The sequence below is a fragment of the Schistocerca nitens genome, chromosome 2 (assembly GCF_023898315.1).
Source record: "Schistocerca nitens isolate TAMUIC-IGC-003100 chromosome 2, iqSchNite1.1, whole genome shotgun sequence".
In the NCBI taxonomy this organism is placed as follows: Eukaryota; Metazoa; Arthropoda; class Insecta; order Orthoptera; family Acrididae; genus Schistocerca; species Schistocerca nitens.
Window position 1 is genome coordinate 1,082,731,336 of NC_064615.1, and position 12,343 is coordinate 1,082,743,678.

The following is a 12,343-nucleotide window of genomic DNA, read 5'->3' on the forward strand; positions in this document are numbered from 1 at the left end:
GAAATTTCTGAAATTCTCGGGGTAACTGGTAACTAAGTGGCTATTAAAGTTGGCGTGTAGAATTTCTAAGTCTGGTGACACACCATCTGACCTTCGGAAAAATATCATCCACACAATCAAGAAGACAGCAAGGTAAAATAACTGCGAGAACTATCGACAATCCGCTTGATAACTCATATATACAAGATGCTGGCAAGAATAATACGGAAGAAGGGAAGAGAAAATTCAGGGTATGATATATGACGATCACTTTCATTTTCAGGGAGTTAAAGACACCAGAGAGAACAGTTCTCACGTTGTGTCTGATAATGAAAGCAAGACCTCAGGTAAAACAACACACGTTCATAGGATTTCTCGACCTAGGAAAAGCGTTCGACAGGATATAAGCCCCAGGATGTTCGAAATTCTGCGAAAACTGGGGTTTTAAGCTGTAGGGCAAGACGGGTAGTATTCAATATGTACAAGAACCACGAGGGAGCAATAAAACTGGAAGAGCAAGAACGAATCTCTCGGATTAAAAACGGTTTCAGTCAGTTATGCAGCCTATCGCGCCTACACCGAAGAACATTGGCAGAAATGAAAGAAAGGTTCCAGAGTGGGATTGCAATTCGAGGTGAGAGGATATCATTGGTAAGATTCGCTGATGAGATTGCTGTCCTCAGTGAATGTGAAGAAGAATTACAGGATCTGTTGAAAGGATTGAACAGTCTAATGAGAAAGATGAAAGTAATGAGAAGTAGCAGAAACGAGATAAGTGAGAAATTTAACAACAAAAATTGAGGACCGCGGAGCAAAATAACACGACGGATGAAGGAAGGAGGGCATAAAAAGCAGACCAGCACATGCAAGGAGGGGTATCGTGGCCAAGATAAGTCTGCTGGTTTCAAACATCGGCTTCATTCAGAGGGAGGAATTGCTGAGAATGCACGTTTGGACCACAATATTGTATGTTAGTGAATGACAGACTTTGAGAAAACCATAACAGAAGTGAATCGAAGCGCTTGAGATGTGTTGCTATAGAAGAATGTTGAAAATTAGTGGACTGATAAGATAAGGAATGAAGAGGTTTTCTGCAGAATCGGCAAAGAAAGGAACATATGGAAAACGCTGACAAGACGAAGCGACAGGACGATGAGACGTGTGTTAAGACATCAGAAAATAGCTTCCATGGTACTAGAGGGACTTGTAGAAGGTAAAAACTGTATGGGACGGCAGGGTTTGGAATACATCCAACAAATATTTGGGGCTGTAGTGTGCAAGTGCTCTTGTGAACCAGTGGGACTGACGCCTCGAAAAATTATCGTTTCTCTGTTGGCATCGCAATGATAAGCGAAACATCTTACAACTGGAGATCGAAAGTCGTAGGCTTTCTGATACGAAGACACAAAATTTTTGGATTTGAAACTCAATACCGCGGATTAACTTACGACTCGCAAAGGAATGGAAAGTAGAGATGCAGATCTGGTGGAAATGGCAGGAAACAACATTTTTCATTCAGAGCAGCACTACCATTTCCATAATTCGCCAGACCAAAATGATTCCACTATTATGCTCGAAAAGAGAGATGAAAAAAGCCCTATTCATTTGAAGCTCGTGCTCTTAAAAAAAAAAAATATTCCGTCCTTTTCAACCAAATACTCTTTCAAATCCTGAAGATGGCAGGGGTCAAATAGAGGGAGCGAAGGGCTATTTACAATTTGTGTAGTAACCAGATGGCAGTTATAAGGGTCGAGGGACATGAAAGAGAAACAGTGGTTGGGAAGGGAGCGAGAGTTGTAGCCTATCACCGATATTATTCATTCTACGAGGATTGGAACTTTAATAGTGGCAACTATTTATTTACAGCTCGTACAAAATAGATACATGTTTCGAAGTTTACTGACCTTCAAAGTAGTCATCAGCATTGTGTATAACCCGTTGCTAGCGATGTGTAAGTCGTAGAATACTCTTAGCAGTGCCAGTTGTGCTGGCAGTTCGAGCGGCGCGGTCTGTTGCCCGACGAATTTGTAGCAGTTCTGAAGCGAATGCCGTGAAGTGTTTCCTTCAGTTTAGAAATCGAGTTGAACTCACGAGGGCTTAAGTCAGGGGAGTGCAGTAGGTGGTATAGCACTTAGCAGCCCCATCAGTCAAACAAATCAGTAACAGCTTGCACTGTACGTGCTTGAGCATTGTCCTGCAAAATGATGATCAGGTCCTGTAGAAAGTGTCATCACTTCTGTCTCTATGCTGTTCATTTTTGGAACACAACCTACGACCAGCTCCCACTTCAACCATCATACTTTGTGTGACCTTGGAGACATGTGGTCGCGCCTTATCGTGGAGCACTATCACTCTCTCCGTGGGCAGCCAAGGCTGTTCGCCCTTGATGGATTTGCGTAAGCTACAAGCTACGGAATGCCTCACAGTACACGTAACTGTCAATGGGTTTTCTGTGCTCGAGGAATTCCGAAAGTGTCGACCCCGGACGTCGAAAAAGACGGTGACGGTCACCTCGCCTGCTGTGGGCACTGTTTGTTGTTGTTGTGGTCTTCAGTCCCGAGACTGGTTTGATGCAGCTCTCCATGCTACTCTATCCTGTGCAAGCTTCTTCATCTCCCAGTACCTACTGCAACCTACATCCTTCTGAATCTGCTTAGTGTATTCATCTCTTGGTCTCCCTCTACGATTTTTACCCTCCACGCTGCCCTCCAGTACTAAATTGGTGATCCCTTGATGCTTTAGAACATGTCCTACCAACCGATCCTAGCCGGCCGCTGGTGGCCGAGCGGTTCTGGCGCTACAGTCTGGAACCGCGCGACCGCTACGGTCGCAGGTTCGAATCCTGCCTCGGGCATGGATGTGTGTGTTGTCCTTCGGTTAGTTAGGTTTAAGTAGTTCTAAGTTCTAGGGGACTTATGACCTCAGCAGTTGAGTCCCATAGTGCTCAGACCCATTTTTTGAACCAACCGATCCTTCCTTCTAGTCAAGTTGTGCCACAAACTCCTCTTCTCCCCAATTCTATTCAATACCTCCTCATCACTTATGCGATCTACCCATCTAATCTTCAGCATTCTTCTGTAGCACCACATTTCGAAAGCTTCTATTCTCTCCTTGTCTAAACTATTTATCGTCCATGTTTCACTTCCATACATGGCTACACTCCATACAAATACTTTCAGAAACGACTTCCTGACACTTAAATCTATACTCGATGTTAACAAATTTCTCTTCTTCAGAAACGCTTTCTTTGCCATTGCCAGTCTATATTTTATATCCTCTCTATTTCGACCATCTTCAGTTATTTTTCTCCCCAAATAGCAAAATTCGTTTACTACTTTAAGTGTCTCTTTCCCTGATCTGATTCCCTGAGCATCACCCGACTTAATTCGACTACATTCCATTATCCTCGTTTTGCTTTTGTTGATGTTCATCTTATATCCTCCTTTCAAGACACTGTCCATTCCGTTCAACTGCTCTTCCGAGTCCTTTGTTGTTTCTGACAGAAATACAATGTCATCGGCGAACCTCAAAGTTTTTCTTTCTTCTCCATGGATTTTAATACCTACTCCGATTTTTTCTTTTGTTTCCTTTACTGCTTACTGTTCCGTAAAACCAAGGATCTGACAGCAGAAGCATGTAAAGAAGAGGTACTCACTCTGCCGGGTTGACGGTGAGGACGTCGGTGTAGATCTTGAGCAGCTGTCCACCTAACACGTAGCCCAGCGCTGGCCCGATGATGGCCGTCGTGTAGTAGATTCCTGCAACACCGCCGTACAGGCTTTTTACTCACAAACCCGCACATTATCATTATTATCGCATGCATCAATTACAGTAATACACATTTAGCGAAACAAAGAGATATATATATATATAAAAGTATATATGTGAAATTATACACAGTGCACAAGTTTTAAAACGGCTCAGACTACACTCGGATGTTGATGGACTCGATCCAGCGGAGTGCCACGTGGGATGCTTGATGGAGCTTCTCAATGCCACCAGGGAATCGTCTGATTGGGCATTCATTCACAATGTGGCTCACTGTTTGGTTATCACCACAGTCACACACACCGTCACTTGAAAAGCCCCACTTGTGGATGTTGTATTTGCACCTACGCTCTTCAGCCCGATATCTGTTTAACTGCACCCACACCTCCCTCGGTTGGTGGAAGCCTGGAACTGAAACTTTTAAATTGTCTACAAGTTCGTGGTTTCGGGTTCTTGTAGCTTGCCACTAACGTTTCCACTCTGCGTCCTGGTCGAATCCTGTGGATGGCATTTGGACTCCCATTTCATATTCTGGTCTTCTAGATTTGAGGCGTTTCCTGGGCAGTGATAGCAAATCGTCATGAAGAAGGATCGAGTCGTTTTCACAAGCTTACTGACAAAGGATGTAAAGAGCAGCCTTTCGACGGAGGTCTGGTGAACAGATGTTTGAAAGTAGACCGGACTGTACCACTAATTACTCTCGTAACTGAGTTCAGTTGAACGTCTACTTTCACTACGTGGGCGCTTCGGCGCCAAACTGGTGCACAGTATTTTGCCGCAGAGTATAGGAGTGCAAGGGATGCTCCTCGGAGGACTGATGTGGTTTCTCCCCATGTACTGCCTGCCAGCTTTCTCACAAGGTCCACTCGTGTTTGCATCTTCTTGGCCAAGTTGGAAAGGTCTTTTTTGTATGTTAAAGTTCTGTCCAGATTGACTACCAGGTATTTCGGGCTTTCTTTGTATCTGACTGTGCCAAGAGGGCCGAACTGTGGACTAATCTTTGCTGATGAAAGGCGATTAGAGAGGTGGAACAGGCTTACCTCGGTTTTAGAAACATTTGGTCTCAGTCGCCATGTCTCAAAATACTCATAAAGTTTAGTAACGCTGTTCGTTAGGTGTTCTTCATATTCATATGAAATTGCCAGCTCATCTGCACATTGAAATTTTCGGCAGGTTAAATTCGGCAGGTCAGATGTGTGGAGGTTGAATAACACTGGAGCAAGAACAGAGCCCTGAGGTAATCCGTCACTGAGTACATGCCATCTGCTTTTCTCTTCTTTTTGATGTACTTTAAACCGCCTATTGCTTAACATGTTACTTAAGAGGTTGCCTAGAGTTTTGCAAGGTATTGCTCTCAAAAATTTCAATAACAGGCCCTCGCACCACACCATATCGTAAGCTGCTGACAGGTCAATGAACACTACTCCAGTTTTCTTTTGGTATCCAGATTCTATGTGAGTAGTCAAGGAGAACACTTGTTCACAGCAGCTTCTATAAGGTCTGAATCTAGCTTGTTCAGGTGGTATCATAGTATGGGCAGAATGGACAGTGTCTCGAAAAGAAGTTGTGTGACGAACATCGACAATGGGTAACAGAAGCATAACTGAATGTAGTTGAGTCTGATAAGGTAATGGTGTGGGAATTAGATTAGGAAATGACGCGCTGGCAGCAATAGAAGGGCTTTGGTATTCGGCCGCGGTCCTACAATGCCTCCACTCACCAAGTGGTATTACTGCCATATGCCTATCGTAGAACCTCTGCCTGTACAGTTTGGCAACCACAGGTGGAAACATCAAAGACTGTCTAAATTTAGGTCAGCCCTGGAGGCGCTCTCACATAAGGCAGCTGCGCGCGACAAGCATGAAACCTGGGTTCGAGTTCCAATTGTCACAACATATTCATTCTAAAAATAAAAGCATGCACTCTCGATAAGTGTTGTTGTAAATGGAGGACAATTCATGTGGTTGAATGCTGTGATTCAATTTAAAACGAAATTTTGACCGGCACTCGCACTGCACAGGTACCACTAGTTATCTATGGCAAAACGACTTTTTTTATAATACGAGTAAGCCAGTACAGTGATGTACGTAAATCTCTCTCGGTCTATCTATTACTGAAACTGATCAGAATCCGTAGAGTAGGACCTGAGATTACATTCCACATAAAAACGCGGAGGGGACTTTAATCAGTATATTGTATTATAAAAGTATACAATGTGCATGCCGCTAAAACTGAGAAACGATTCCCTCTAGAAATTTCTACAACATTCTAGAACATTCGAGAGAATTCGAGAACATTTGAGAGCATTTCACAACATTCCAGAATGTTCCGGAATGTTCTACAATGATCTGGGATGTTTTGGATTGTTCGGGAATAGTATGGAACATTCGGGAAGATTCCAAAATGCTCAGGAACATCCCAGATCATTGTGAAACAATCCACAACACTCTTGAATGATGTGGAATGTTCTGCATATTGTGGACAATTTGAGGCCATTTTGGTATGCTTTGGAATTCGCCAAAGGTCTTGATTTTTTGCATGCGAGCAAAGCCAGGGGTGAAAAACTCATCCTAAATTCTTGAAACGATTGATATTTGCATGCAAGCAAAGCCACGGGTAAAACACTCATCCTAAATCCTTGAAACGATTTCAGTCAAATTTGGTACACATATTAGTTACAGTCTGGAAAGAAATACTGTAAGGGTAGGAATCACCAGCCTTTTATTCAGGTGGGTGTGATAACATGGAGAGAGAAGGAAGGAGGAGGAGATTGTCAGAAAGGGAGCAGGAAGAACAAGATAGGCACAGATAGCAGGAAGAGGAGGAGATAGACACAAATAGCGAGAGGGAAATGGACAGACAAAGGAGACAGGCAGAGACAGGGGAGAGGAGAAGATGGACATAGAACAGATGAGGTGAACACGGAGGGGGAGGAGAAGATAGACAAAGAGAGTGGGGGAGGAGGAGATGAATGGAGAAAAGGGAGGTAGTGAAAAAACAGAGGGGGAGGAGGAGATGGAATCAGAGGCAGAGAAGGAGATGGACAGAGGGGAAAGATGGACAGAGGGGGGAGGAGCAAATTGACAGAGTGATGGTGGTGGAGCAGGAGATGGACAGAGGGAGGGGTGGGTGGAGATGGACAGAGATTGGAGGTTTATTAGGCGGCCAAAGAGAGGGGATGGTGCAAATGGACAAAGAGAGGGAGCAGTGGAGGTGATGGACAGGGATATGAGGGATGGGTAGAGAGAGGAGAGATGCATAAAGAGAGAAGGGATTGGTAGAAAAGGTTGAGGAGGAGATGGATATAGAGAGGAGGAGATAGAGGGCAGGAGGAGATGTTCAGAGAGAGGAGGGAGGATGGACTAATAGAAGACAGGAACTACGAGGGCAGTTCAATAAGTAATGCAACACATTTTTTTTCTGAAACAGGGGTTGTTTTATTCAGCATTGAAATACACCAGGTTATTCCCCAATCTTTTAGCTACACAACACTATTTTTCAACGTAATCTCCATTCAATGCTACGGCCTTACGCCACCTTGAAATGAGGGCCTGTATGCCTGCACGGTACCATTCCACTGGTCGATGTCGGAGCCAACGTCGTACTGCATCAATAACTTCTTCATCATCCGCGTAGTGCGTCCCACGGATTGCGTCCTTCATTGGGCCAAACATATGGAAATCCGACGGTGCGAGATCGGGGCTGTAGGGTGCATGAGGAAGAACAGTCCACTGAAGTTTTGTGAGCTCCTCTCAGGTGCGAAGACTTGTGTGAGGTCTTGCGTTGTCATGAAGAAGGAGAAGCTACACAAAACTATTTTTCAACGTAATCTCCATTCAATGCTACGGCCTTACGCCACCTTGAAATGAGGGCCTGTATGCCTGCACGGTACCATTCCACTGGTCGACGTCGGAGCCAACGTCGTACTGCATCAATAACTTCTTCATCATCCGCGTAGTGCGTCCCACGGATTGCGTCCTTCATTGGGCCAAACATATGGAAATCCGACGGTGCGAGATCGGGGCTGTAGGGTGCATGAGGAAGAACAGTCCACTGAAGTTTTGTGAGCTCCTCTCAGGTGCGAAGACTTGTGTGAGGTCTTGCGTTGTCATGAAGAAGGAGAAGTTCGTTCAAATTTTTGTGCCTACGAACACGCTGAAGCCGTTTCTTCAATTTCTGAAGAGTAGCACAATACACTTCAGAGTTGATCGTTTGACCATGGGGAAGGACATCGAACAGAATAACCCCTTCAGCGTCCCAGAAGACTGTAACCATGACTTTACTGGCTGAGGGTATGGCTTTAAACTTTTTCTTGGTAGGGGAGTGGGTGTGGCGCCACTCCATTGATTGCCGTTTTCTTTCAGGTTCGAAGTGATGAACCCATGTTTCATCGCCTGTAACAATCTTTGACAAGAAATTGTCACCCTCAGCCACATGACGAGCAAGCAATTCCGCACAGATGGTTCTCCTTTGCTCTTTATGGTGTTCGGTTAGACAATGAGGGACCCAGCGGGAACAAACCTTTGAATAACCCAACTGGTGAACAATTGTGACAGCACTACCAACAGAGATGTCAAGTTGAGCACTGAGTTGTTTGATGGTGATCCGTGGATCATCTCGAACGAGTGTGTTCGCACGCTCCGCCATTGCAGGAGTCACAGCTGTGCACGGCCGGCCCGCACGCGGGAGATCAGACAGTCTTGCTTGACCTTGCGGCAATGATGACACACGCTTTGCCCAACGACTCACCGTGCTTTTGTCCACTGCCAGATCACCGTAGACATTCTGCAAGCGCCTATGAATATCTGAGATGCCCTGGTTTTCCGCCAAAAGAAACTCGATCACTGCCCGTTGTTTGCAACGCACATCCGTTACAGACGCCATTTTAACAGCTCCGTACAGCGCTTCCACCTGTCGGAAGTCAATGAAACTATACGAGACGAAGCGGGAATGTTTGAAAATATTCCACAAGAAATTTCCGGTTTTTTCAACCAAAATTGGCCGAGAAAAAAAATGTGTTGCATTACTTATTGAACTGCCCTCTTAATACATACCCGTGCCACGTCGGGTTTCTCAGCTAATTCGTAATATGTACAGAATCTCTCTGGACTTGCGTCGGCTGTTTACTGTTTTTCCCGCCAGACACCGCCTCGCCGCTAGCTGACCTGACTCCCTTCAGTGCCACGAGATGTCATTCCAAACATCAATTCAATATGGAACAGATAACAATACTTAAAATGCACTCTCGCCATTACTATAAATAATACGTACGTGCGCGACAGCATGCGCTACCTAGTATGTTCCAAAACTCTGCGGATGAAAATGGGATTTTTCCGGGGCTCATACCTAGAGTTATATTGGTGATATAAGGTAGGGTCAAGTGTTTTGGATAGTCCTTGGGCTAGGAACCATTTGCATAACCAACACAAGGCTCGTCTTACTCTATCTTATAGTATAGTGCCAACACGTCCTTCAGTTTAGACAAATAGAGAAAACCGGTTGGATCTTTTAGCATTATATCTTGTCAATGGTGCGCATTAAGGGGCTTAAGAAGGCACCATTTTTGTTAATGGGCAGTTCCTGAGAAAACCCGAAAAACGTGGTTTTTGGGTACCAAAACCGAACCGTGGTTTTCAAGACGGATATGCACAGCAAATGGCTGTCATTTTTGGGATACATTCCTAAGATCTTGATCTCGAATAACCTTCAAAACAGTATTGATATTTTCAGCCGTTTCAGAGATACAGAGGTTTAAATTTACCCTACCTATATACGTAAAATACGCACGGAGTATCTGGTGAAAGGCGAAAATGTAGTTTGTAAAGCGATGCAGCACGGTGAAATACGCGGTAACGTGTCTCCGTTATGATCATATCATCGGTAGGGTTCTGGGAGCTCCAATTCGTAGTACTGAAGCACATGAGAAAGTTTTGTGCGTAAAATCCTGTCTGAGGTGTAAAATTAGTTTTGCGTTATATCAATTTCACATAAGTAAACGATCAAAATTTTGCTAAACCATGACGTTCTTTTCATACGCGTGATTTGCCCTGCTGTAACAGGGAAAAGAAAGGAATCAGTGGAAAAATGTTTCTATCTGAGCACAAAAAAGACGAATATGCTCCTGTTTAAAAGACTTTATGTGAGAAGGTTGGTACCATCTGCGTCATTCTACATTCCTCAGCACATTTAAAAAGTTTCCCAATAATATTGGCATGTGAACATACACTCCTGGAAATTGAAATAAGAACACCGTGAATTCATTGTCCCAGGAAGGGGAAACTTTATTGACACATTCCTGGGGTCAGATACATCACATGATCACACTGACAGAACCACAGGCACATAGACACAGGCAACAGAGCATGCACAATGTCGGCACTAGTACAGTGTATATCCACCTTTCGCAGCAATGCAGGCTGCTATTCTCCCATGGAGACGATCGTAGAGATGCTGGATGTAGTCCTGTGGAACGGCTTGCCATGCCATTTCCACCTGGCGCCTCAGTTGGACCAGCGTTCGTGCTGGACGTGCAGACCGCGTGAGACGACGCTTCATCCAGTCCCAAACATGCTCAATGGGGGACAGATCCGGAGATCTTGCTGGCCAGGGTAGTTGACTTACACCTTCTAGAGCACGTTGGGTGGCACGGGATACATGCGGACGTGCATTGTCCTGTTGGAACAGCAAGTTCCCTTGCCGGTCTAGGAATGGTAGAACGATGGGTTCGATGACGGTTTGGATGTACCGTGCACTATTCAGTGTCCCCTCGACGATCACCAGTGGTGTACGGCCAGTGTAGGAGATCGCTCCCCACACCATGATGCCGGGTGTTGGCCCTGTGTGCCTCGGTCGTATGCAGTCCTGATTGTGGCGCTCACCTGCACGGCGCCAAACACGCATACGACCATCATTGGCACCAAGGCAGAAGCGACTCTCATCGCTGAAGACGACACGTCTCCATTCGTCCCTCCATTCACGCTTGTCGCGACACCACTGGAGGCAGGTTGCACGATGTTGGGGCGTGAGCGGAAGACGGCCTAACGGTGTGCGGGACCGTAGCCCAGCTTCATGGAGACGGTTGCGAATGGTCCTCGCCGATACCCCAGGAGCAACCGTGTCCCTAATTTGCTGGGAAGTGGCGGTGCGGTCCCCTACGGCACTGCGTAGGATCCTACGGTCTTGGCGTGCATCCGTGCGTCGCTGCGGTCCGGTCCCAGGTCGACGGGCACGTGCACCTTCCGCCGACCACTGGCGACAACATCGATGTACTGTGGAGACCTCACGCCCCACGTGTTGAGCAATTCGGCGGTACGTCCACCCGGCCTCCCGCATGCCCACTATACGCCCTCGCTCAAAGTCCGTCAACTGCACATACGGTTCACGTCCACGCTGTCGCGGCATGCTAGCAGTGTTAAAGACTGCGATGGAGCTCCGTATGCCACGGCAAACTGGCTGACGCTGACGGCGGCGGTGCACAAATGCTGCGCAGCTAGCGCCATTCGACGGCCAACACCGCGGTTCCTGGTGTGTCCGCTGTGCCGTGCGTGTGATCATTGCTTGTACAGCCCTCTCGCAGTGTCCGGAGCTAGTATGGTGGGTCTGACACACCGGTGTCAATGTGTTCTTTTTTCCATTTCCAGGAGTGTATTAACGATTTTTTATTCTGAGAGACAAGAGACAGCGGCAATGGGAAAGAGGTCGGAAAGTGATAAATACTAGTAGATAATAAGACAGCTGCTGTGGTATAAAAAGAAGGAAGGAGACGATGGCTATGCGAGAGAAAGAGAAAGTGTCAATGGAATATAGTTGACAGAGACAGAACAGAGCGAGAAGAGAGCAGTGTCAGTGGGCGAGGAATAAAGAGAAGGAGAAAGAGGAAGTGGGAAGTGTGTGAAAGCCAGTTGTAATGAGATATAGAGTCTTTGATAATGACAAAGAGAAAGAGAGAGATAGTAACTCTGAGAAGAGACAGCAGCAGTGAGAATGAATGAATGAGATAGTAGCAGTAAGAGAGAGCCACATGGAGAAAATGACTGTGAGAGGAGACAGTAGGAGTAGGGCAGAACGAAACAGACTGTTGATGTGAGCAGGAGACAGTGACAGAGAGACACGAAGAGATCATGACAATGAGAAGGGCTCAATGAGTGAGTTAGAATGAGCAAGCGGAAGTGAATTGATATGAGCGACTTACAGCGATAGACTAGTGGATATGAGCGAGTTATAGTTATTGGAGCTTCTGAGAGTGAGATGTGAGTCGCATGTTAAAAAGAGCACGAATACGTTCGCACGAAAATTTGGGAAAGCTTTTAAAGGTGCTGAAGAAGGTAGAATAATGCAGCTCCTGCCCTACTTTTAATTTAGAATAGTTTAAAACAGGAACGAATTTGCTGGAAGGTTGTATATAGAAACCTTCATCACGCTTCAGTCTACTAGTGGAATCAGAATCTCCCCAGTAGTTCCTGAGGTTAGTTATAACATACAGATAAGAAAACGCGGTGGGGCCTTCACCTTATAATGGAAACGGTGTTATTGAGAATTGCACCTATTAAGACTGGTATCACTGTAATAATTATATATAATTATGACTAGTTTCATC

General features: G+C 45.6%; 1 protein-coding gene across 1 annotated transcript in view; it reads right to left on the reverse strand.

Moving 5' to 3' along the window:
- Positions 1–12,343, reverse strand: part of LOC126237477 (solute carrier organic anion transporter family member 4A1) — a 1,087,525-nt gene that overhangs the window by 223,815 nt on the left and 851,367 nt on the right. Inside the window, exon 7 of the mRNA XM_049947621.1 lies at positions 3,635–3,737. Within this exon, the coding sequence (XP_049803578.1) occupies positions 3,635–3,737 (103 nt within the window). The remainder of the gene's footprint in view (positions 1–3,634; positions 3,738–12,343) is intronic.